General features: G+C 45.9%; 1 protein-coding gene across 2 annotated transcripts in view; it reads right to left on the bottom strand.

Moving 5' to 3' along the window:
• SLC36A2 (solute carrier family 36 member 2) overlaps nt 1-27635 on the bottom strand; it is a 57612-nt gene that overhangs the window by 28782 nt on the left and 1195 nt on the right. For both annotated transcript variants that reach the window (XM_047875554.1, XM_047875544.1), the window contains exon 2: nt 1773-1979. In XM_047875554.1, coding sequence (XP_047731510.1) covers nt 1773-1936 — 164 coding nt within the window. In that variant the 5' untranslated portion in view covers nt 1937-1979. The remainder of the gene's footprint in view (nt 1-1772; nt 1980-27635) is intronic.

The following is a 27635-nucleotide window of genomic DNA, read 5'->3' as shown; positions in this document are numbered from 1 at the left end:
CAACCACCCTCATCTTTATGTTAATCCCTAGATCCTGTAGCTTTCCAAGGATCTGCCCATCCATTTGTTAAGGGTTAAAGAGAACAATTGAGGGGGAAAGAGGGCGGAGAGTCAGGTGCCTTTCTCTCTCCCTGTGGGTGTCAGCATCGCTGACTGAGCACTTGTGCCGACTCTCCAATAATAGGCTTGTTTTGCAACAAGGAAAGGGTCAGTAGGTCACGTTAGACATTTCTAACCAAAGGACTTAGGAAATCAGAATTTAACTTTGGGCTACTCAGCCAACTTAAAAACTTAGTGGGGTGAGCTGGGCAAAGCACTGGGCTGGGAGGCAGGAGACCCATGATTTATGGCCCTAAGTCATTTGTTGACCTTGGACCTTTCTGGGATTCACAGCATCCAGCTTTTAAGGGTGCTGTACTTGAGGGCTTTATGCACAAATCACCTCTGCAGCCATCCTGGGAGGAGTGAAATGTCATTTCACAGAAAAGAAACTGGGGCACAGAGAAAGTTCCGTCACTTGCTCAGGCCAGTTAGCAGCTAAGTGGGAATGTGAACTCGGGTGAGCTGACCTGAGTTCCATGCTTGCCTGACTTGTTTCTCTTTTGCTCCAAAAGCCACAGAGGATCCCTCTACTTCTCTCATGCTTTTATTTCTTTGATTCTTGAGTAGTTGAAATTGCCTCCAAACCACATGTCGTGAAAGCTAGTCTCTTCCCTGAAGGCCTCGGATTGAGAAATATCCCTACTCAGCAGTGGATGGCCCCAAGGCCTGGAGAGTTCGCCCTCAGTGTCAGGAATTCACAGCCCCCAGGATTAGCCCCCGGGGCAGCTGAGCCCTGTCTGGTGGAGTCATTGTGTCCACAGGGTCCTGGGCAGCAATGGAAAGGAGCTTTGCTCGCCCTCCCCACTGCTCGTCCCCTCCCTTCAGGTGTAATTCCCACAGGCAGCCTCTCTAAATTTGCGCTGAGGCCAAATTAGCCCCATTTTGCATGTGGGGAAAACTGAGGCTTGGGGAAGGGAAGGTGCAGAATCACAAGGTAAACGCAGGTGTTTTTTCTACTACACCAGTGGGGTCAACAGGTTCTCTTGAAGCGGCGGCACTCTCCACCACGCCACCTCACCCACATTTCCTAGGTGGACTGGCCACTCTGCTTGAGTGGTGGACGCCGAGGTTGCTGAGCCCCGTAGCTTGGCTTCCCCACCTAAACTCCTTCTGCAGACCCTTCCTTGTCATGGTTTGCAAGCCCCCTCCACTCCCAAACACACCCCAAGGAGGTGGAAGAAAGTCTTCCTCATACTGTGCTTTTGATGTCCTCACCATTGAAGTAGAGGCCGAAGTAGAAGCCAGGGTAGCTTGAGGATGGGGTGGGTGGTGGGTAAGGCTTGGCTGTCGGTGAGGCCACTGAGGTTTCAAGCCCAGATCTCACCTTCTCCTCTGAGAAGTTGGGGATTCTGCCCTACTTCCCAATGGTCAGGATTGACCAGGAACAAAACTGACGTAGGGCCAGCTCTGGATTCTAGCGCCCCTCCTGCCAATGGCCCAGTGCGTGGCCTGGGGTAACTAGGCCTTAACGTCCCCATCTGCACCTGTGGAGGGCGGGGCCACAAGTCTCCGCTCTCATCTGGACCCAGTCTCTGACTGCTCCGTTTGTGACCTTGGTTTTCCCATCTGCACAATGGGGTGGGGGTCAGACGCAGCCACTCGAGGGTTTTTGCCAAGGCAAGCGTCCGGGCTCGAAGGCAGAAATGGGGGTGGCAGAAAAGAGCACTCACGTTATGCCTGTGGTTTTCTCTAAGCCTGGCGACTCGGAAGGGTGTCCATCCCAGAAACTGGAGTCCTTGCTGTGCAGCCTCTTGGCACTTTTGGGTGGGTACCTGAGGTCCAGTTTGAGGTCAACGGCTCCCTGGGGGCCCCCGGCACTCTTTGTCACGGGCATGACTGCTTCCGAGAGAGGGCTCCGGGTGATGAGGAGGTCTGCTCTGGAAGGAGGCAAGCAGGAAGGTATCTGTCAGGTGCAAACCCGCAGCTCAGCGGCTTGGCTCCTGCCTCAGCAGGCTCTGGCGGAGCTGGAATGAGGACCCGCCCACCTCCCCCGGAGCGCACTCGTCCTGCCCCCAGGAGCCCAGTGCAAGAGAGGCTGGAGCAGGACAGGCAGGAAGGGATCTGGGAGGGGAGTTACCCACCTCACCTGCACCAGTGACTGCAATACCCATTATTTTAAGAACTCACATTTATGAAGCCCTTCACTAAGAGACAGACGTTCTCCTGAGTGCTTTGCCTAACATTTTCTCATTTCATCCTATAAATTAAATGCCAAGGAAATCAGACCCAACTAAAGGGACCTGCCTGAGATCACATAGCTAGAAAGTGACAGAGTAGGGACCAGAGCCCAACTCGTCAGGCTTTTTTTTGTTTTTTAATGTTTTTATTTATTTTTGAGAGAGAGAGAGAGAGACATAGAATCTGAGAGAGGGAGACATAGAGACTTGCGCGTGCACAAGTGGGGGAGGGGCAAAGAGAGAGGGAGACGTAGAATCTGAAGCAGGCTCCACGCTCTGAGCTGTCAGCTGTCAGCACAGAGTCCCATGCGGGGCTCGAACTCATGAACCAGGAGATCAAGACCTGAGCCGAAGTCCGTTGCTTAACCATCTAAGCCACCCGGCAGGCTTTTTAACTAACACCTTATTTCTGTCTCCAAGGGAATCCTATACATCCCATCTCCTTATTCATCCCAGGTTGGGGGCTCCACTTCCCACTGGCTGACATCTGTTGTAAGGCCTCCTTCCAGGTGCTTCCCTTTCTTGGGAAAAGTTGGGAGAAAAAAGAGCTAGCACTCACCCACCTGCAGAAGCCTCTTAGCTTTTGTGGAGCTCCAGGGAGAGAGCCGTGACGGTTCTTTTGGAAAAGGCAGAGACTGTAACAACCCCCAGCCACATTTCACTGGGTAGGACACTGGCGCCTGGAGAGCACGTGATTTGCCTAAGGTCGCACATGACATTCAGGATTGAACTCCGTAGCTAAAGAAGGCCTTGAGGGGGGTTCTCTAGTGTTCCAAGCTCTGTCATTATCTCTGCTTCAGTGACAGATGAACAGGCCAAGATTTCCTCCTTCCTTCAAAATTATAGCATTTTACTCAAGCCACACCACTCCCTGTACCATCATCTCATGGGCCAAAGGCTTTGCTCCAATGATCTCTCAGCTAACTGGTGGCGTCTGAGACAGATTTGTCCAGGCCCTCCCTTCCACGGGACTCCTTCCAAGGTCCTGGGTGCAATTTTGAATTTGTAATTTTGTATTCTTATTCCGAAAGAGGCCCTTTCCACCCCTTACCGACACCCCCCACCCACCAAGTGGCTTAATCGTCAGGCTCCAAAAAACCTGGCTACCTCTCTGGGGAGCATTGCCACTTTGTTTTTACAGATGTGGAAACTGAGGCTTAGAGAGGTAAAGAATAGCATGCCCGAGGTCACAGCCAATCCTGGGCAGAGTCCCAAATCTACCCTAGCCAGATCTTTCTGTCTCTGAGGCCTATGGCCCTGACCACTACATTGACCCCTTGGTTTGAATCCCGGCCCCACCCTTAAGCTTCTTGCCCTGAATCGACTGAGACACTTGCTGTGGTTTGAGAAACGCCCTCTCTTCGCTAGTCTGGCACCGTCTGTGGGACAGCAGGCTGCAGCCTCTGGTCTGTCCAGCCGCAGCACGGAGACTCTACAATTCGATGCTAATCTCGGCTCTCACCCCACCAATAGATCTGTGTGCCCGCTTAAGCAACAAGATGGAGAAATAAGATTGTCAAGGAGCTTGAGATGTTTGGATATGGGGCCAGTTCCTGTTTTCCTCCCCAGGTTGTGAGACGCCGGAGCTCATCTTCGGACCTTTGGGAAAGGAGCTGCTGGAATCCGGGACTTTGCTGGGGCTCTTCCCAGGCATCCTCAGCTAAAAGGAAACTGGCAGAGTGCTGCCCATAGACCTCCACCTTGCTGTGCCACCTGCCAGCTGGCCAGAGGTCTTCTTCCAGGATGGGGGGGGTGCCCTCCAAACAAGCCCTTTGACACTGGCCCAGGCACCTGTAGCTCTTGGTTCCACGGTGGCTCTTAACCACGAATCTGTGGTGACGCTGGGAGAGGTATTGCTCCTCTCTCTGTCCCCGCTTTGTGAAAAGGATACAAAGTGGTAGGGGATTTCCAAAGTGCCGAGGACCCCAGGGCTTGTGTTTTTCATCCCCACGGGATGCTGAGCTGCACACCCAGCTTCCCTTGTTGGGACACAAGCAGCTACTCACTCGGCATCTCCATAGAGGGTGGAATAAATGGGACTTAAATAGTGATAATCATCTTTTCTGACCCTTTACAGTAAACAGAGGGCCTTGTTTCTTTGATTCTTTGATGGCAGTTTGGAAAGCTGGAGGGTATCAGAAGCATCTCGGGGAGGTGCTAAAGCACAGAGAGACTCTGACTCATTGAAGTCGGGAGAATCTGGGCCTTTGCATTTAGACCCACTTCCCCGGGTGGTTCCGCTACTGGCCGGAGTTTGAGTTCCACTGTGCGATGGGGTAAAAGTAATTGTGCCCCTTTAACAGATTAGAGAACCGAGGCAGAGGGCTGGGAAGGGCCTTGCGTGGAGTCGTGCAACTTGGTGGAAATGAACACAAAGTAGTCCTTTGGGGCGGGGGGAGTTGGAGACTCCAGAAACAACACTGAAACTCCTACCCAGATGGGAATTCTTGCCCGGCCTTGTTCCCTGGGGAGCCCTTCACAGCCACTGGCTGACCACTGTGACTTTCTCACTGACTGCATGACAATGGTGATAATCGTAATTCTCGTGGATGCAGTCTATTCTCTGTGCCTAAATCTAGACTAAGTGTCTAGATTACATAAGGAAGGCACTATTATCACCCCCACTTTACAGATGAGGAAATCGAGGCTCAAGGAGGTTACTTCACTTGCCTAAGGTACTACAGGCTGAGCTCTGATATGAATCCAGGCCTCTTGGAATGTGCCTCTGAAGCTGTAATTTATCCCTGTGTGCCCTGATTACGCTTAATGCATAGCAGAAACTCCAAAATAATAATAATTAGGAAAAACCCCTCCAGGGGTGCCTGTGTGGCACAGTCAGTTAAGCGTCCAACTCTTGATCTCGGCTCAGGTCGTGACCTCACAGTTCGTGAGCTCGAGCCCCACGTCGGGCTCTGCGCTGATGGTGCGGAGCCTGCTTGGGATTCTGTCTCTCCTTCTCTCTGGACCTCCCCTGCTTGTGCTCACTCTCTCTCTCTCTTTCTCAGCATAAATAAACTTAAACACCTTTCCATATACATAATTTATGTGGCTCAAGACTTCGGGGTTTCATACAGCTATCAAATTTCCAAATGAATTCTAGGGACTGGCATAGATGGCCAAATTCTCATTTTTCTAAGTACCTTAAAAGGGTCGTCATTTCCTAAAAGAAAGAATATTTTGATCTCTAAAAGCTGGAAGGACATAATCTCAGGATAAAGGACAATGTCTTTTGATGTTAAGAGCACTCCTTCCCTTTCTGGTGGGGACTGCTCTGGGGTTTCTCACCTGTGACATGCTGACGACATGGGTGTCTCTCCCTCTCTAGGCAGGAGGGAGGAGCAGCAGAGAAAAGGGACAAGTACAGTGAGTGCGCCGCTCACCGTCAGCACCCCAGAGAGGGGACCTCTTTTTCTTATGTCATTTTATCACTAGAAGGAACTCAAAAGGTCATCTTGTTGCGTTGTACTACCTTACCGATCAGGGGACTGGGGCTCAGAGAGGGAAGGGACACAATGAGTTCATGGTGGTGCCATGACAGGGCCAAGACTATGACCCAGTCCAGGTCCGTTGATTTCCAAGCCCTGATGCTTTCACCATTTCCCAGACACCTTGAAATGCAGCACAGAGGAGAAGTTTTGCTCATTCATTTAACTGATATTTACCAAGTCCCTGCCACGTGCCAACTGCTATGTCCCTCATAAGCAAACAAGCATATGTGTCTTAGCTGGAGCCACAGGACAGAAGACACAGGCTGGGCAGATACAGCACAGACATTTACTCCCTCACAGTTCTGGAGGCTGGCAGTCCTAGATCGAGGTCTGGCAGGGTCAGTGCTTGGTGCAAGCTCTCCTCCTGGTCTGTAGCCAGCCAGCTGCCTTCTCCTCATGGTCTCCCATGGTTCTCCTTGGTGTAGTGTGTGGACAGAGTGAGGTCCCTCTCTGGTGTCTCTTCTTATAGAAACACCAATCTTGGGGCACCTGGGTGGCTCAGTTGGTTAAGTGTCCGACTTCAGCTCAGGTCGTGATCTCGCGGTTTGTGGGTTCGAGCCCCGCGTCGTGCTCTGTGCTGATGGCTCAGAGCCTGGAGCCTGCTTCGGATTCTGTGTCTCCCTCTCTCTCTCTGTCCTTGCCCCTCTCACACTGTCTCTCTCTGTCTCTCGAAAACAGAATAAATGGTTAAAAAAAACTAGTAAGAAGAAGAATACTAATCTTATTGGATCAGAGACCCACCCTTGTGACCTCATTTAACCTTAATTACTGCCTTAGAGGCATCTCAGAATACAGCCATCCTGGGGTGGCGGTTAGGGCTTCAACATCTGAATGTTGGGAGACACAAACGTTCTGTCAGTGACAACCTGCCTAGTGTGGGAGCCAGACAACAAAGGAGAAACAGATAGTAGTAAACTGGTCAGCGCCTTGAAGGAAGATAAGGGTGGTGGGAAGTGAGAGGCAATCTAGGTAAATTTGTCAGAGAAGGACTTTGAGAAAGTGGCCCTGGAGCCAAGAACCAAAAAGAAGAGAAGAGGCCAGCTGTGGGACAACTGGGGACAGGGGCAGAGAGACGGCTGGCAGCGTGTTCCAGGCAGAGCTGGGAAGGGAGGGGGGGCCCAGGGGAGGGCACAGCAGAGTGTGGACGGGGGCCAGGGAGGGGAGTTGTGGCAGTGCAGGGGACAGAGGCCAGACAAAGGCACAGGCAGGTGGGGGGCGGGGGTGCAGGTCCTGGCAAACGGTCTGGATGTTATTCGAAGTATGCTCTGGAAGATCTGTGTGAAGAAGAGGTGAGTGAAGAGCAAGACAGAGGCTGGGGGACACCAAGGAGGTGACTGCGGACCAAGTGAGAGACAATGGGGGCTTGGGCTGTCGGGGTGCTGGTGGCGATGGAGGTGTGTGTGTATGACCGAGACAGACAGACAGACAAAGGCCCAAACAATGATACTTCGAGGAGCACACAGATCTAATTACAGATGAGAAAACTGTATCAGATCTAATCTGCAAAGGTCCACCAGGCTTACCATGCCATTTTTAATATTAAAAACTATCCCTCAGAGCTCCTAGATGGCCTAAGAATGTGTTTGTGTAAGCGGCCATGAGCTCTGACCCATTTCTAGGATTATGGGCTTGTGGGGGGAGGGGAGAGGTAGATGGGTCAGGGAGGGGGAGAAAGTGGCTTCAGAAGTGGCTTCTCCTGGAGGACAGGAATGAGGAAGGACACCATGGGGCCTCTTCCAGCTGCTGCGGGGCTATCTCCGCTCATACTATACGGAGTGAGTCGTGTTCCCTTTGCTTTCAGTAGACACGAATAGCGATGATGGTGCTGATGATAATAATACTGTAAGGAAGGCTTCCATTAATGGGCCTTTCCTACGTGCCAGGTACTCAACACTCATCATGTTACTTCACACTCCCGGCACCCTTCATCCTCACTGCCCTCTCCCTCCTCCGAGCCAGTACCACCTCCCCCTTGAAAGGCAGTGGGAGCTCCTTGGGCAGTTTCCTTGCCTTGCTCTTCCCCACCTAAAATCTGTCCTCACAGTGGCCAGTGGTGATGCCCCTCCCCTGCCTACAACCTCCCCCTGCCCTGAACTGCCCCGAGAATACAATCCAGACTCCTCACTGTGGCTCGCAAGGCCCTGCACGGTCTGGGCCCTGCCGTCCTGCCAACCTCGCCTTGTCGCCCCTCTCTCTAGAACAGGACACCCAGCCATGCCAGCTGCCTTTTTGTGCTCCAATAAACTCTGTCCTTTTCTCCTTGGAGATAAGCATTTTCTGCTCCCGGTGCCTTCACCGTTTATCCTGTGCATTTGGCCCCTTGGTCTTAGCTCGAGTTTCTTCTCCTCCAAGGCCCTCCCCTGACCACCGTGTCCAAAGCAAGTGCCCTCGGCCACCCAGTAACTGTGTCCCACACCCACCGTTTACTCTCATGTTGCTTCACACTGTATGTAATGGTCTTGCTTATGCTCTTGCTTTCTCACACTAGAATTTAAGCTCCATGAAAACAGGAAGGCCTTGGGCACCTGGAATCCCCAGTGCGTAGGGCCAGCCCATGATAGGTTCTCAAAAAACATTTGATGAATGAATGTATTTGCATTTAACAGATGGGAATAAGGCTCAGAGAGGTAAAGTCCTTGCCCTGCTTACATCAGTTTCCTTTGGCTGCCTTAAGACACTGCCACCAACTTGGTGGCTGGAAACATCACAAACTTATGCCCTTGGAGCTTTGGATGCCAGCCTAAAATCAGTTTCAATGGGCTAACGTTGGGTGTTGGCAGGGCCCCAGCCCCTCCCGAGGCTCCAGGGGGAGTCCGTTTCCTCGTCTGTTCCGGCTTCTAGAGCTGCGTTCCTTGCCTCCCTTGGCTCCTGGCCCTTCCTGCATTTTCATGTAGTGACTTCTCTTTCTGACTCTGTGTCTGTCACGTAGTTTTCTTTTGTCTGTCATCACATCTCCCTCTGCCTCCCTCTTAGAAGGATATTTGTGATTAATTTAGGGCCCACCTAGATAATCAGGATCATCTCCTCATCTTGAGAGTCTTGATTTAACCATATCTGCAAAGTGCCATATAAAGTGACAATCACAGCTTCTGGGATTGGGATGTGGATATCTTTGGGGCCATCTTTCACCTGATTACCTTACACAGCCAGTCAGCAAACCCAGATCTGTCTGACTTTAGAAGCAAACAGTAGACTGTTGAGCACATAGTGTTTATATATAGACATTTCTTTTCCCTGGCTGGGTTAGTGTACCTAGCACATGGGTGTGCACACAATTCCCTCTCACTTAGTGTTCATCAAATAAATGTAACTGTCTCCCTTGGGGCATTAGAGCTTGTCTCATTCCAACTAAAGCCGCAGACACAGCTTCTGGGACAACCCATTTTCCTTGTCATATCTACCCAATACAGATACTGCTGATGGCTCTGGTTCAATTTGACTTCTTCCTCAGTTCCTTATCTACCACTTGATGACTTTGTGGTTGTTTTGTCCCATTCTCCTTCCCCTTCCCCTCCTTTTGCCACCTCCCCCTTCACCTTCTGCCTGTCTGTCTGTCTCTCTCCTTCTTTCCTTCCTCCCTTTTTATTCTTAGAATGTCAGAGGCTCATAGAACCTGAAGCATAGAGTAGTTTCTTCATTCTGTAGGTCGTGAAACTGAGGCTCAAAGAGGGGAAATGATCAGGTACAAAGACACACTGTGTTTGGGACAGAGCCAGGAAAAGAACCTAAAATACGGTTCTCAGTTTAGGGACTATCTACCGAAACCTGATGTTGTCTTAAAAGTTGTTTTATTATTAGTAGAGCAGTTTTAGGTTCACAGTAAAACTGAGCAGAAAGTAGATTGTTCTCATTATACCTCCCGACCCCAAATGCTCACAGCCTCTAGCCTCCCCCACTAACAACATCCCCCACCAGTGTTACAATCAGTCAATGAATCTACACTGACACATCATTATCACTCCAAATCCAGAGTTCACGTTAGAGTCAACCTTTGGTGTTGTACATTCTGTGGGTCTGGACAGATGTACAATGACACGTATCCACCGTTATATTATCATACAGAAGAGTTTTTCTGTCCTAAAATCCTCTGTCTATTCAACCCTTCCCTCTCCCCAGCCCCTGGCAACCACTGATCTTTTTACTGTCTCCATAGTTTGGCCTTTCCCAGAATGTATGTAATAGAAATCATTCAGTATGTAACCTTTTCACATTGACTTCTTTCCCTAAGTAATATCCATTTAAGGTTCCTCTATGTTTTTTCATGGCTTGATAGCCCTCTTTTTTTTTAATGTTTATTCATTTTTTGAGAGAGAGATAGATAGAGTTGAGCAGGGGAGCCACCCAGGCACCTTACCCATTTCTTTTTAGTGTTGAATAGTATTGTACTATCTGGGTGTACCACAATTTATTTATCCATTCGCCTACTGAAGGGCATTTTTTTTTAACGTTTATTTATTTTTGAGACACAGAGAGAGCATGAATGGGGGAGGATCAGAGAGAGGGAGACACAGAATCTGAAACAGGCTCCAGGCTCTGAGCCGTCAGCACAGAGCCCGACGCGGGGCTCGAACTCATGGACCGCGAGATCATGACCTGAGCCGAAGTCGGACGCTTAACCGACTGAGCCACCCAGGCGCCCCCTGAAGGGCATTTTGATTGCTTCCAAGCTTTGGCATTTGTGAACACACCTGCTATAGACATCTGTGTGGATGTTTTTATGTGGACATAAGCTTTCAACTCATTTGGGTAAATACTGATGTGTTCATTTTATGAAGTCTGGTTTATAGAACAGCTATTCTGGAGGAAATGATCTCTTGCCTCGAAAAATATCTGTACTTTGGACAAGTCCCTGTGCTTCTCTGGACATAATCACATGAGCCAAAATGACCTTGGAGAACACAGAGTCCAACCTCCCCATTTTATATATGAAGAAGTAGGCCCAGGGAAACTGACTCTGCCCTGCACCTAGGCCCCCCCTCCTTTAGCTGGGATTGGGGTTGACGGATTGAGCTCTGCTTCCGTAGGAGGACAAGAAGGAGGGGTGACTCGGGGCTACTCTCCCTTTCTCAGTAGTTCTAGAAATAGTCCTGGCACTAGCTGCTATTAGGCAGATTGGGACACACACACATGCCTGAAGCAGCCACTGTGAGTCTGGTGGTCCAGGATTGGGTTATACGTTCATCCCTGGAGGGGAGGACAGAGTTGGCCTCAGAACTATGTACAGGGCGGGTGGCAGAAGTGGTTTTCCAAAGGATAATCAGGGAACAATTACCAGAGGAAGGGAGGATGGGTCCTGGGCAGCAGACAGAGATGCTCATTACATAGGAGAAATAAAACTTGAACACTGGGTGCTGGAATGCAAGGGACAGCATGGTGAGACCTCTCCACTGATCAGAGAAAGGCACTTTATTTTTTACTTATTTATTTATTTATTTATTTATTTATTTATTTATGTATTTATTTTTTACGTTTATTTATTTTTGAGACAGAGAGAGACAGAGCATGAACGGGGGAGGGGCAGAGAGAGAAGGAGACACAGAATCAGAAGCAGGCTCCAGGCTCCGAGCCATCAGCCCAGAGCCTGACGCGGGGCTGGAACTCACGGACCGCGAGATCGTGACCTGAGCTGAAGTTGGGCGCTCAACCGACTGAGCCACCCAGGCGCCCCAGAGACAGGCACTTTAAAATAACACTGACATAGCGCTGGAAGTTAACTTGGTGAGATTTATCGAAATTTTAGAAAGCACATTCCCTTTAACTCAGCAATGCACTTTCTAGAAATCTCTCCTACGGAGATGCTTGCATGGCTAGACACCAGGGTGTTTACCGCAGCATTATCTGTACCAGCAACAGGTTGGAGACCACCTGCACGTACATCAAGGGGATCCCGATGAAATAAACTATTGTAATTCTATTGAGGAAAATGTCGCTGCAGCTGTTAAAAAGATTCAAGTACATCTGTACCTACTAATGTGGAGGGATGTTCAGGGCATGTTATTGTGAAATACGAAATGCCCACCACACTAAGTATAATATAATCCCCCCCCCTTTTTTTTTCTAAAAATAAGAAGCCATCCACACATACCACCATAAACACCCACCCATATGTAAATACACATGCATATAGAAACACTGCTATGGTCTGAGTGTTTGAATCCCCCTAAAATTCATATGTTGAAATCCTAATGCCCAATGTGATGGTATTAGGAAGTGGAGCCCTTGGGAGATGATTCGATCATGAGGGTAGAGCCCTCCTGAGTGAGATTAGCACCCTTATAAAGGAGGCCCCAGAGAGCTCCCTTTTCTCTTCTACCACATGAGGATACAATGAGGATTCTGCAGCCTAGAAGAAGGGCCTCACCTGACCATGCTGCTACCCTGATCTTGGACTTCCAGCCCCAGAACTGTGAAAACTGAAGTTCTGTTGTTTAGAATCACCTAGTCTTTTTTTCTACAGCAGAGTGAATGGACTAAGACACACACAGATCACACCCATGTTTGTACGTGCATGCAAAGATCTGGACAACTTTATAATAGTCCTTCCTACACTGTAGCTGTGTAAGTGGAGACACAGGGGTGGAAGCAGGGGTGAGAATTTCACGTTTTAATTTCAATGCTTTAATTTTTAAAGATATATATGTCATTTTTGCAACAAAAATCAAAATTTTAAAAGGGTATGTTAAGCGTATGGTGGGGATGGGGTGGGGAGTCTGATAAGGTGCTAGAAGAAAAACAGAGGAGTGACAAGTATATGGAGTACCCAGGTCCCCCCTGAGCAGGAGACAATCAGCACCAGGAGGAGAGGGGGTGTGTATTCCTTTTCGTTCTTAGTGCTGTGAGCCACACATAGTACATGTCTCTGCTGTCTCCTCCCTGCAATTCCCCTCTCAGGACTGGCTCTCCCCCTGCACTTTTCCAAGGAGAAATGCACACACTGAAGTCTAGCTTTGAGCCACCCTCCCATCCACTCATACAAAGACAAGGCAGGAAGCAGTTCAACAAAATCCTCCCATACTGAGGTTAACTGCTGGGTTTTAGGTTGTGGTCAATCTGTCTTCTTGGCTGTAGCTCTCTGCCATAAATTCAGTAAAACACATGCTACAGAACTGGCGATAATTTTCTATCTCAAACTTAACTTCAGAGGTGTCTTTCCCCCTCTACCTGCTTATGATTCCTTGTTCAAAGGTGAGGATCATTAAGGAAGAAAAAAAGAGGAAAGTAACTGGGGCCAAGGAGAGAGATCCGGCAGCTAATATTTACCCAGGCAGGGTGCTCTTGTGGGTACAGGACTACGGTTCCCCAGGACTTAACCCGTCCAGAATTCCATTGATGTTAACAACCAACCTGGGAGGAAGAAGGGGAGGGGTTATAGTCCCCTAGCTACCGATGAGATACTTGAGGCCAGAGAGGTTTAATGACACGTCCACATGTGCTGGTGGACAACCAGGAAATCCTCATTCCCAAAGTTTCAGTCTTCTATTCAGAAAGCCACAGGCCTGTTCCTAGGTCAGCCTTAACCTCCCTCCCAGCTTTAGCCACAGGCCCACATAGCTAAGGAATTTGTCACTATGTGTAACAGGCAGTAGTAAGCAGCAGAAGATTGTTGGCAGTCAATAGCAGCATGACAAAAGCCATCACTCTCTTTTGTACTAAAAGGAGTCATTCTAGCACCAGCCAGGTGGGGTGCATCTTCTGACATGGGAGAGATGGGAGTTTCCATTGCTGATTTTGTAGAGTAAGAGACTTTATTGACTTGTACTTTCTTACAAGATGAGTGGGATGCCAAGAATTGATACTGATCTTGTTCGATTTCTCTTTTTTGTGACACCCGAAAGCAGGGATTGGTAAACTATGACGTTGTTTTGGCCAAATCTATCCTGATGCCTATCTTTGTAAATAAAGTTTTATTGGAACACAGTCAGGTCTTCCAATTGTGCATTGTCCATGGCTGCTTTCACATCACAACAGCAGAGTTGCTTAGTTATGACAGAGACTGGCCCACAAAGGTTAAAATATTTACTATCTGGTCCTTCATAGAAAATGTTTGCCAACCTCTGACAGAAGCCAATCAATCTTTTCTGAACGTGAACTCCGTGCCCTCTTAGTCTTCCACTTGCAGAAACCCACTGCTATTTTACAGGATTAGAACTTGAATTTTGTGACTCGTTTGACATGTTCCCTGTGAAATTCTTCCACTCCCACCCAATGAGTAACCATTACTGGCTGGAGCAGTGGTCCTCAAACTTCAGTGGGCAGGACAACCACCGGGGAAGCTGGTTAACATGCTGATTCCTGGGGCCCACAGCAAACTGTTGATTTAGGAATCTACATTTTTGCAAATGCCTCAGTGATTCGAAAGCAGTCGCATCAGAAACCATGTATGTGAAATTACTTAGTCCTAGAGATTTAAAACACGTCAGACTAAGGATTTCCTTTCTCCAGAGCAATGACACCTGTTTAAACCACCATGCCTTTAGCTGCTAACGTTTCCACACCTTCCTAAGTTGGCTAACTTTGGCACAACATCCATTAATGTTTTAGATCTCTCCTGGCCGTCCCACTGGACGTACATCTCTAATGCATTTTTTCCTGATGCGAAAAAAGAGTTGCCAGAAAAACGTAAACTTGAAAGGAGGTTTTTAAGAGGCAATGGTTGAAGGAGGCATCTTTCTCTTCTATTCTATGTTCCTAAAAGACTCTCAGCCAGTAAATGAGAGGGCAGAGGAAGAGATTCCATCTTTAAATAGCTTTATTGTTATAATTTACATACCATAAAATTCACCCACTGCAAGCGTACAATTAAATGATTTTAGTAAATCTATAGTTGTACAATCTTCACCACAAGCCAGTCTGGAAGATTTCCATCACACCAAAAAGTCTCCTCCTGCCCATTTATAGTTGATCCCTGGTTCTACCCCCCAGCCCTAACCAATAATTTATCTGCTCTTTGTCTCTGTAAATTTGCCTTTTCTAGACTTCTCACATAAATGGATTCACACAATATGTAGTCTTTTGCATTTGGCTTCTCTCACTTAGAATAATATTTGAGAGGTTAATCCATAGTGTAGCATGTATCAGTAGTCTGTTCCTTTTAATTGTTGAATGATATCCCATTCTACGGATATGCCACATTTAGTTTATCCACGTACCAGTTGATGGACATCTGGACTGTATCCAGCTTTGGGCCTATTATGAGTAATGCTGTTGTGAACATTTGCAAATACATCTTTGTGTGGACATCAGCTTTGTTTCCATTTTTCTCGGATACGTGCTTGGATGTAGAATTTCTAGGCTATGTGATAAGTATAGGTTTCACTTTTTGAAAACTACCGCACTGTTTTTCAACGTGTGACTGTTTTACATTCCCATCAGCGGTTTGCAAGAATTGCAGTTTCCCCACGTCCTTGTCAGCACTTTGTATGGCCATCTTTTTGATTACAGTCATTCTGATGGATGTGTAGTGAGATTCCGTTTTAATTACAATAGAGAATTAAAGAACGTTGACGCTATTAAGGCTCTTAGAGCCTCAATTCTCTCATTTTGGATGAGGCAACCTTGAAAGAAGGTGACCTTGCTCAAGGTCACTGACAGATTTAGTCAGGGTTCTTTAGTTGTAAATGTCAGAAACCTCACCCAGTGTGACTCAAACAAAAAGAAAACTGGCCCAGGGAATGGGAAGTACAAGATGGCACCTGCATCAGGCACCTGTGGAGGAAGGAACTCCAATGATATCGACAGGCCTCGTCTCCATCTCTTGGCTTCATTTTCTCCTGCTTGAGACGTGCTTCTGCGGTGCAGTCTGAGAATCTGTTTACTACAGCTCCAGGTTAATCTGTCCGGGTTGAGTAATCCCAGCACAAAGATCCCCCTTTCCTGATATCATTGATCAAAGCCCTTGGGTCACATGACCACCTCCGAACAAAAAAATATGGGCAGGGACGTGTCATGTGCCCACTCCTGGAGTTAAGGTGGAGTCTGCCCTTCTGAAATTACATGGACTGGGAGTGGAGAAAGGGTGGTTCCTTAAGGCAAAATCAGGGCACTGTTTCTAGAATGAGGGAAAGGACACTGGGAAAGTGGACCTTCTACATGTCCACTCCCCAGCTAGCTGAAAATAGCCCTGGGACTAAAAGTCAGTTCTATATGAACCCCTCTGTTCAGTGCTGTTCCCCCAAGTCAAGATGCTGCTCATGTTATATAGACGCTAGGCTAGTGCCGTATCTTCATCTGGTTGAGGTGACCACTGATTGCAAACCTGTCATCATTCCTCTCTAGTTGATAGGCTCAGGGAAAGCAATTATTTCCGGGGCTGCAGAAGGCTGAAGGCAAGGTCACAACTGGCCCCAACAATCGGTGGCAAAAGAGAGGTCAGCCTCTTGTTAAGAAGACTTTGAAGTGTGTAGAGCAAAGATGGCTTAGATTGGGCCCTCAGAGATCTAGCCAACCCTCCCATTTTACAGATTGGGAAACTGAGTCCCAAAGAGATGTCACTTAAGTCATGTAGTTGAAGTAGTTTCATGGTGTAATGGTTATGAACATGGGCTTCATTGCCCAGGCCCGTGCTTAAATCCTGGCTCTGCCACTTACTGAAAGTCTGACTTAGACTGTAACCTAATCTCTAGGAGCCCTAGTGTCTTGTCTCGTAAAATGGAGGAGATACCATTTACCTTATAGGGTTCTGAGGTTGACTTAAGGACATAATGTAGGGGGTGCATTTTGTAAATTTCCTGGCCCACGGCAAGCCTGGATCAAGGGTGCCTGTTCCCGGGGTTGCTGGAACCAGGTCTCCTGGATCACAGATCTGTGTCTCCTCAGCTCCCAAACTATTAGGACAAGAGATGGGTTAGCCTGGCTTGAAGAAAGGCAGGTTCTCCTCATACCTCTCTGGCCCTTAGAGGAGGAAAGAGCAAAGTAACGAGAATCACTGACATCTGTAGAAAATGTATCTTTTCAAAGAATGCTTGTCCGCATATCTTCATTTGTTTTCCACAACATTCTGAGGTGGGTGATGCTGGACTGTTTAACCACATTTGTAAAACTGAGGTGCCTGAGGGTATGTGGCCTGGCCCAGATCAGGTAGGAGTAAATGACAGAGCTCAGGATTAAAACTCAGATCTTCTGACTCCATTTCTGCCCAGCACCATGGAGGTCCCATAAAAATACAGGCATGGACAATGAAAGAAGGCTCTTTGCTCAAACAAGGCTAGAACTTCAGTTCAGGGAGTGGACGGAGAAGGGTCAAGTTGAAAACTGGTAACTGTTCCAAGATGCCAGAGGAGCTGGGGGAGGTGACAGGGTCTCCCAGCTGGCTTGGTTTGTCCAGGGCTTGGCAGGTCCCCACCACAAAGCTCACAAAGCCTAGGACGATGATCGGGGTGTCCTGGGTGGTGATGAGGGGACCCACCCTCTCTGAGTAGTAGCTGCTGATCTCCAAGAGGGGCGGAATGAGGAGGACCAGGGCATTGCTGTTCACGGACGTGACTAGGTCCAGTTTGGGGGTCAGGATTACCATGGAATCTGCAGGTGAAGAAGACACCTGGTTTCCAACTGACCTAGAGGGAACATTCCTACGGTAGCAGAATCCCAGCATGGCAGAGCGTTAGAAAACATTTCACTGGGCCACAGAGAAGATTTCGCGGCTCTGCTAATAACGCTTTATAGGGATAGGCTGTTTTGGTGGGGCAACCTCAATGTGGCTATATTGAGGCTATGATTTGATAAAGCCCGAAAAACAAATCAGTAAGCTTCTGGTCTTTTGTAAAAGTATCAAGGAGGGTGGAAACATTTCTCACCCTTTTCTTCAGCTTTATCTCATTTGCAACCCTGGGGTATACCTGCGAGTGAGACAAACTCAGGAATGAGGAAAGAAACAAGCCTCTTTAACCATCACATGGAAAGATAAGCTGGAGTCTGTGGATTTTGATGTACTCATAACAAAATGTCCTCTGAGTCAAAGTGACTACAGAATATTTGTTTTCTGGTGTTTTGTTTTGTCTTACTGAAATACAATTGACATATAGCACTATATAAGTTTAAGGTAAAGAGCATAATGACTTCACTTACATATATCACGAAATGACCACAACAGTAAGTTAACATTCATCTTCTCATATAGATACAAGAAATAAAGAAAGAAAGAAAGAAAGAAAGAAAGAAAGAAAGAGAAAAAAGTATTTTTTTCCTTGTAATGAGAACTTTTAGGATTTATTCTCTTAACAGCCTTCACTTAAACCACACAGCAGTGTTAGCTATGGTCACCATGCTGTATATCACACCCCCAGCACTTATATATCTATTTTATTATTTTTTAATGTTTATTTATTTTGAGAGGAGGGCATACGTGGGGGGTGGGGTGGGCAGAGAGAGAGGGAGAGAGAGATTTCCAAGCAGGCTCTGAACTGTCAGCACAGAGCCCCATGTGGGCTCGATCTCACGAATTGTGAGGTCACCACCTGAGCCGCAATCAAGAGCCAGATGCTTGACTGAGCCATCCAGGTGGCCCTACATATCTAAAACCGGATGTCTGTACCTTTGGACTGCCTTCATTCAACCCCCACCCCTTGCTTCTGGTAACAAATCTGATCGCTTTTTCTATAAGCTCGTTTGTTGTTGTTCGGATTCCACATATAAGGTGAGATTGCCAGAGTATTTTCTTTTTCTGTCTGACTTATTTCACTTGGCATAATGTTCTCAAGGTCCATCCACATAGTCACAAACGGCAGGACTTCCTCCATTTTCATGGCTGAATATATTCGATTGTATTTGTATACACCACACACACACACCATGTATATATATAAAATCTCTTTATCCATAATGTTTATTTTTATTTTTTTGAGAGAGAGACAGAGCATGAATGGGGGAGGGTCAGAGAGAGAGGGAGACACAGAATCTGAAGCAGGCTCCAGGCTCTGAGCTGTCAGCACAGAGCCCGATGCGGGGCTCGAACCCACGAACTGTGAGATCACGACTTGAGCTGAAGTCGGACGCTTAACTGACTGAGCCACCCAGGCGCCCCTCCATTCATCTCTTGATGGGACACTTAGACTGTCCATGTCGTAGCTATTGTAGATAATGCTCCTATATGGACATGGGGGTACACATATCTCTTTGACATAGTGTTTTCATTTCCTTCAGACAGACACCCAGTAGTGGAATGGCTGGCTCATATGGTAGTTCTGGTTTTCATTTTTTGAGTAACCTTCATACTGTTTTCCACAGTGGCTTTAATATTTTCTTTATGACTCTTGAACAAGTCACCTGCCATCTTGGAGACTCTTTTTGCTTGTCCATAAAATGGCAGAGTAGGGTAAAGGTGAATCAAGGGAAGTTTGGGTTCTATTGTTAGCAAATTCTCCCAGTTCTGATATCCTGTGGCCCAATATAATCTTTACAATACTTTGCATTTGTTTATTGCTTAGCTGTCAACAAAACATATATATGAGTGTATAATACACATAATTATATATGTATATATATACATATATTAACTATAATATGTATATATACACACACACACACATATATATATACATTAGTTAACTCCTAGATCTCTTCAAACCCCCTGAGGTAGGCTGGGTGGGAAAGAAACTGAGGCTCAAAGATCAAGTAATATTCTTGAATCTCAAGAACAAGACTTTTCCCCAAACCTGGAGATTGGAGACTGGATTTTAGCAAACTGATCTCTCCTTTTCATTATTTTTGTGTCCTTGGACCATCTCTTCTTCTTTTTCTTTATCTCCTGAAGGGCTATAGCCTCCTCCCTTTGAGGAGGGACAAAAATGCTTAAATGCCCTTGAAATGCTATTAGGTGCCCAGGAGAAAGCTTGATAAAAGAGAATATTTTTGTCAGTAGAGAAAACTTTTAAACCTAAAGACTGAACAGTTGACTTTTGCTTTCTGTGTTTCTAAGAGAAGAGAATCATCCTTTTCAGGGGCTGATCAGGATTCAGAACAGGGTCGGTCACCCAATAAGCAGGTGGTGAATGACTGTAGAGACCTCTTGTCATAGGAGCTCAGAACTCTGAGAAGCCTCTGAAGATTCTACCCAGCTGTTCTTTGACTCTAAGACTCTTGTCATTTCATTCAACCTTTCTCCCCACTCACGTCAATACTCTGTCTTCTAGAATTGTAAGACTGGAAGGGACCTGAGCCACCGTGCCTTTCAAACTGCTTACGTAGCAAATGTGTGGATAACCATAGTACCTAGCCCTTAGCAAATGTTTGCTGCTTACATGAAGGAAGCAATGAGGTTTTCTACCGTCATGAAGAAAAGTTCTGGAAGGCTTTGCCTCCTCCCCTTGGATGTCAAACCTCACAAGCATATAACTGGCATATGTAAGTGCAAATCAGGTACAGAAGAGGGAATCCAAATAGTCAATGAACATACAAAGAGATGCTGAATTTTACACACACAATGAAGTAAGTTTTCTTTTCTAACCACTCAGATTGGTAAAATAAAAAAGGAAAACATAAAAGAGGTTTAATAATAGCAGGTGTTGGTTGACAAAGGTGTAGGAACAGAAGTCCTTCTGTGTTCTGTTAGGAATCTTCTTTGAAAGATAATTTAGTAGTAACTTCTTTTCAGCTACTCAAAAATGTGGGTGCTAAAGGTTGAGTTCATCGTATTTTCTGGAAACTGCTCTTCTGTCATCACAGGCCCATGCAAGACTCCTATCTTGGTTGGCTCATTTACCTTTCTCCTTTATTTATGTCAACTGGAGGCTATTTTCCCACCTCACCTCCATGGGGAACGTTTGGCAATGTCTGGAGACATTTTTGCTCAACACAACTGCCATGAGCATCTAGTGGGTAGAGACCAGGGATAGTGCTAAACATTCTCCAATGCACAGGACAGTCCCCACGACAAAGGATTAGACAGCCCAAAATGTCAGCAGTGCTGAAGTACAGAAATGCCGATTTATACTATTCCTTTCCCCGCCCTAGGCAACAGTTCTGATATGTCTGGCCTGTACTGTCTTGTATTTTCTCTTCTGAGGTGTGTATTATTGCTTTGTTGCTCTGTATGCTTCATGTAAATGGTATTATGTTAAAATCTCATTCTGCCTTCTGCTGTTTTGCTTTAGCTTCTGTTTTTAGACTCCATCCGTGTTCCTGGGTTTACAATCATTGTTACAACTAAAAGTGGTTGTGTCCATTGGCCTGGGGACGCCACTCCTTGGGGTCTATCTTGAAGAAGACTCACATTTCCTAAGAATGCACACACTATAATATTCTTTGTAGCCCTGTTTGTCACAGAATATTGGAAACGAGTTGAATGTTTTGTAATACAAGGTTGGTTACGTAAATTGTAATAGAAAAATCTTTATTTCCTCACTCAGTATCAACTTCCGTGAGGCCAGTATCTGGTTTAAATTGCTCCTATGAGGTGTGGTGTAGGATGTTTGGCAGAATCCCTAGCCTCTCTGCCCACTACATACCAGTAGCTCCGTACCCCTAGTTGTGAACATCGAAAGATGTCTCCAGATATTGCCACATGTCCCCTGGGGAAGGGAGCAGGGGTCACCTCCGGTTGAGAACCACTGGTGTAAGTAAAGAGGGAAGATAAATAAATAAATTCAGGGAGGAACTCTGCATGAACCACGACAATCATTCCTTATATTTGTATAGAACTTTGGAGTTTTTATATAATCTGGTTTTCTAAAAAATATATTCACTGTAGAAAAAGTGGAAAATATACATAGAGAATGAATATATACACAATTCCACCACCTAGAGATCAACTGTTATCCCCACCCCCACTGCCCCTCTGGACACACACAAAACACACACTCACTGATCCACACACACACACACACACACTCAATTTTTACAAATGGCAGTGGATGATATGCATCATCTTACTACACGTCTTTCTCAGTTAATATATCATTAGCACATTTTAATGTAAAATTATGGCATTTTAAAGCATAAAAGGGGGGGAAAGTAAAGGCGAAAGGGAAACAGAACAGAAATTGATTCCACTTTAGAGAGGAGATAATTGAGGTTTAGTGAGGTTAAAATAATCTCTAGTTAATAATAATAATCTGCCTTATTATCAGATCCAACAATCAACAAAGATTTGGAAAAGCAAATTTTTTTTTTTAATTTTTTTTTCAACGTTTTTATTTATTTTGGGGACAGAGAGAGACAGAGCATGAATGGGGGAGGGGCAGAGAGAGAGGGAGACACAGAATCGGAAACAGGCTCCAGGCTCTGAGCCATCAGCCCAGAGCCCGACGCGGGGCTCGAACTCACGGACCGCGAGATCGTGACCTGGCTGAAGTCGGACGCTTAACTGACTGCGCCACCCAGGCACCCCAAGCAAATTTTTTTTAATGTTTTTTATTTATTTTTGAGACAGAGAGAGACAGAGCATGAAGGGGAGGGGCAGAGAGAGAGGGAGACACAGAACCGGAAGCAGGCTCCAGGCTCTGAGCCATCAGCCCAGAGCCCGACGTGGGGCTCGAACTCACGGATGGTGAGATTGTGACCTGAGCTGAAGTTGGACGCTTAACCGACTGAGCCACTCAGGCGGGAAAAGCAAATTTAAGAAAAAAGATGCTCAAGAAGGTTAGGGCATAGTCTTGTTTTCTTATCCATTCCTTTTGAGGAGGAACTAAGACCCCATATCCCATAACATTACATAACACTTTAGAGAAGGCAAGCTGTGTACTGCTCTTCCTTAGATTTTCTTCTGATCAGTGGCTATGTCATTCCTGGTGTATATGGAGGTGAAGGGCCAGGACAGGGTACATCCTACTTTTATTGTGACTGTGACAGGGAGCAGGGACTGGCCTCCCTCTAGTGGTGCCTTAACATCATCCTCCTGCCTGAAGGAAGACAGCATCTTCCCTTTGAACTCAGCTGCCCTGTGAGCTGGTGAACTCCCTTCCCTGGAGGTGTTCAAGCTCTAAAGTTCAACTCTAAAATCCTATGAAATTGTTTTGAACCCTAGCTTCCAAGATTCCAAGATGACAAGCTTCTAGAATTCTGAGATTCTGTGACTCTAGCAGGGAATCTCTTGGCTGTTACTCTGGTTGTCCTCTTCTTAAAGAGGCTGTTCTCACAGACTGATTCAGCTCCAGCACTGCTCTCCACCACCCCAGAAGGCAAAAAGAATTGAGAACATGACTATTTATGAGTACTTCATGGCATTTCTGAAGTTGATTTGGACAAAATGTGTGAACAAATGGAGAATTCAGTGGGGAGATGGAAACTATAAAAATAGTCCAGTGGAAATGCTGGTGATAAAAAAATACTATGAAGGGTTTTTGAGGAAACTAAGGAAAGAGTCTGTGAAGTTGAGGATAAGTTCAAATTGAAATACAAAAAGGAAAAAAGAGTGAAAAAACCCTGGAACATCAAAGGGCTGTAAGACAATATAAAACAGTCTAACATATTAGTAATTGGAAGCCCAGAGGGAGAAGAATGTGGCAAAAGAAATATTTGAAGAAATAATGGCCAACAGTTTTCATAAACACATAAAACTACAGATCAAGAAATTCAGAGAAAATCACCAAAACAGAATAGGATAAATACAATGTGCGTGCATACACACACACTTATCTAGACACATCATATTCAAATGAATAAAAACCAAAAATAAAGAGAAAACTTTATTTAGCCTCCATTTTTAGACTCCATCCAGGAGTCTAAATGCAGCCAGGGGAAAAAAGACACGTATATACCGAGAAAGGAATATAAGAAATGTAGTATCCTCATCGGAAATCATACAAACCAGCAGAAAATGAATGGCATCTTGAAAGTGCTAACACATAAACACTCTCAACTCAGAGAAAATAGTTTTCAAAGGTTTAAGGAGCAATAAAGACTTTTTTAAAGCAGCAAAAACTGAGATAATCCATTACCAGCAGATCTGTGCTATAAGATGGGTTAAAGGACGTTCTTCAGGAAGGAGGAATATGATGACAGTTACGGATCTACAAAAAGAAATGAAGACCTTTGGAAATAGTTAAAGGAAAGGCAAATACAGAAGATACTTTTCCTTTATTTTTAAAGAGATTGGATTATCTAAATATCTAAAGCAGGGATCAGCAAACTATGGCCTGTGGGCTATTTTCATGAGCAAAGTTTTATTGGAACACAGACATGCCCATCAGTTGATGTATTGTCTAGGTCCGCCCTGAGCTATAATGACACAGTTAAATAGGTGGAATACCGGTATACGGACTGAAAGCCTAAAATCTGACCATCAGGCCATTGAATAAAAAGTCTGACTATCTCCAGTTCAGAGCAAAAACAGCAGCCACATATTATGGCTTTATAGCATATATAAAAATAAATACATGAGAAAAATAGCACAGAAATGGGAGGAAAGACTTGGTAGTGCGCTATTGTTAGGTTCTTATACTACACATGAAACGGTAAATTGTTATTTGACAATAATCTTGATTGAACACAGGAGAAGGGAAGCAAAAATAAGATAAAAACAGAGAGGGAGACAAACCATAAGAGACTCTTAAATACAGAGAACAAACTGAGGGCTGCTGGTAGGGTGTTGGCTGGGGGGATGGGCTAAAGGGGCGAGGGGCATGAAGGGCCCTTGTCGGAATGAGCACTGGGTGTTATTTGTAAGTGATGGATCACTGAATTCTGTTCCTGAAATCATTACTATACTATATGTTAACTGACTTGGATTCAAGTAAAATAAAAAAAGAAAAGAGAAGAAAGAAGAAGAAAGAAAACAGAAATTAACCTGTGATTAACTAAAGATGTCTAAAACTGAGGACAGCTCCTAAACAAGTTGAAAGAGGTAAACATACTAAGATGGAACCTTTAAAAATACTCAATCCAGGGGCGCCTGGGTGGCGCAGTCGGTTAAGCGTCCGACTTCAGCCAGGTCTCGATCTCCTGGTCCGTGAGTTCGAGCCCTGCATCGGGCTCTGGGCTGATGGCTCAGAGCCTGGAGCCTGTTTCCGATTCTGTGTCTCCCTCTCTTTCTGCCCCTCGCCCGTTCATGCTCTGTCTCTCTCTGTCCCAAAAATAAATAAACGTTGAAAAAAAATTTTTTTAAATAAATAACCCATGCATCAAAGAGGAAGTTGTAAGGATAATTAGAACCCTACTTTTGCTGTGACGGAGCATCCCTCCCTCACTGTATGGGGGTCTGGGTGGCACAGTCGGAATTTCCCAAATTCCCTTGTTTAAGGATGGGCATGGGTGACTGAACTCTATTTCCATAGAATGTGCATCTTCAGCAGAGAGCACAAAGACAGAAAAGAACTGAAGGAAATTTATCCCAGGGGCTTTCTCTTCATTCCTCTGACTTTAATCTCAGGTTCTCCCTGATTTCTGTCTTTTTCAAGATTCACTTCTTTAGCTTCTCCCTTGACTCTGAGCTGCCCCCAAATCCCTACCACGACGGCCCAGTGCTTCAGTGATGGGCAGGATGATCTCCAGAGGGACACAGAACTTCAGGGGAGGTGAGGCAGACACTGTCCAAGGAGAGGAGCTTGACGGACGGGCACAACCTTTGGAAGGCAAAGGGGATCAGGAAAGATCCATCTGTGGATACCAGCAGCCTCTAGAGGACCTGCTGAGGGACAGCAGGGAGACCGGTGATGCCTCAGTGAGGGGCAGAAATGGGGAACTGTCAAACTGCCCTGAATCATCCCTTCAACACCCTAAAATACAGCAATGTGTTTAGAGGCCATACAGTGCAAAAAATTATACACAGATTTCTAGCCACCAAAGGCTTACTCCAGAAAGGGTAGCAAGAGCCTCAGTCTCTGAAGGGCCTGAAGGGACTGAGACCCACAGAAAAGGAGGCGGATCCATGCTTCCCAGCTCACCTTCTTCAGGGACATCTATTCAATCAGTGGGGTGATGGGTGAAACCACCAGCCCTTTCAAAATAGCACACTCTCCCTCTTTCATAATCAAATTCACGTGAGGCCAAAGTGTATGATGTGTATGTTCGAAAAACTAGATTGTGTTGCAGGAGGTCTAAATCCTAACTCATCCTCTACCATTAACTATCTAGAGGGGCACAGGGTGGCTCAGTCAGTTGAGTATCTGACTCTTGATTTCGGCTCAGGTCATGATTCCAGGATCGTGGGATCAAGCCCTGCATTGGGCTCTGTGCTCAGTGCGGAGACTGCTTAAGATTCTTTCTCTCTTTCTCCTTCTGCCCCTCTCCCCTGCTTGTGCACACTCTCTCTAAAAACAAAACAAAACAAAACAAAAACAAAACACTATCTAGGTCACTTTACTTCCCTGAACCTCACTGGCCTCATCTGTAAAATGGGGATATACTCTGCCTACCAAAAGGCAGGGGCTGTATCTGATGGTCTCTGGTCATAAACTGTGAAATACATGGGGCACATTTTTATCAAGAATAGAAAAAAGAACCACACTACTTTTTAGTGGACATAAGACAGAGAAAAGATGAGTGAGATTATGTTATTATAATGCTCAAAAAGCCTTTAATGGTATCTCATCACCCACATGAAAGAGTGTCAAACCTGAGCCTGGGATTAAAAGCCCATTGTGTATCAAGTGCAATTTCATCGATTCATCTCACAACAGTTCCTGCCTCTGCCCCCAACCCCATGCTCAACACTGCAATAGTACCAGACAATGAGAGCCCTCCCCTGAGCCTGAGACACACCCTTGGCATCAGTGCCTTTGCACATGCTGTTCCCTCCGCCAAGAATGCCTTTCCCTCCGTTCCTAATCTGTCACATTCCTGCTCATTGTTCAAGTCTCAGAGGCCCCTCTGGAGCCTCTCTGTCCCCTGGTCAGAATTAACTGTCCTTTTGAGTTTCTGTAACACTTGGTCCTTGTCCAGGTTACAGAGACTCTCACATAGAACAGGAATTGGTTGTGTGTGTGTGTGTCTGCCTTTCCATGAGGCTAGGGAATGTGGCCAAATCATGTTAGGACTCCTTGACCTGGTGCTGTTGTCTCCCTTGGCAGATGGGGTTAAAGAGACCACGCCTGTAAACCATTTGGGAAATTCTCAGTAAATATCTGTATTCTCTCTTCTCTATCGTATATTTTTAAATGTTTATTTATTTATTTTGAGAGAGAAAGCCCGTGCGTTCACACACATGACTGGGGGGAGGGGTAGAGACAGATGGAGAGAGAGAGAATCCCAAGCAGGCTCCATGCCATCAGTACAGAGCCCAATGCGGGGCTCGATCCCATGAGCCACGAGATCATGACCCAAGCCGAAACCAAGAATTGGACACCTAACTGACTGAGCCACCCAGATGCCCCTCTTCCCCATTACATTAACGATGAGTTGAATCAGTCATTCAAAATGAAATCTAAGTTACCACATATATTTCTAAATATTTACTATTTACACATTAGATTAAGAATCTGAATTTCTGTTCTTCAGGGCCATTAACTTACAGTAGCCAAGAATCAATTTAGAAGTCACACACAAGGAAAACAATGTATCTCAGTCTAGATTCTTTTTTCTTTTTTAAAGAAAGGGAATCCCATGTATGAGATTGCATTTTCAGGGGAAGATAATAATAGCGAAAATTAATACTGAGTCACTGCTATGTGACTGTCACCGTGCTAAGCTCTATTTAAATTTACATAGACTATTTCCGAGGATGTTAATTTAAGGGCATAAAGCAGGGAGGAGAATACAAGAAGGGGGGGGTCTATGTACCTGAGAACCTGAGCACTTCTGGGAAGTCACGATGGTGAGCAAAACGGAAAAGAAGCTGTCAGCCACCCTATAGCGATATCCCATTGACCACCTTGTCTGACTTACCAAGAAGTTGTAAGAACGTCTACCAAATAATCTGTGGTCCTCAGATTTGACTGCAATTATGATATGTGTTCATGGACCTCGGTTGGATTAACTGACCTAGCAACTGTCACCCAAT

Source organism: Prionailurus viverrinus, chromosome A1, assembly GCF_022837055.1.
Source record: "Prionailurus viverrinus isolate Anna chromosome A1, UM_Priviv_1.0, whole genome shotgun sequence".
Lineage (NCBI taxonomy): Eukaryota > Metazoa > Chordata > Mammalia > Carnivora > Felidae > Prionailurus > Prionailurus viverrinus.
This window is presented reverse-complemented; position numbering and strand designations above follow the sequence as displayed.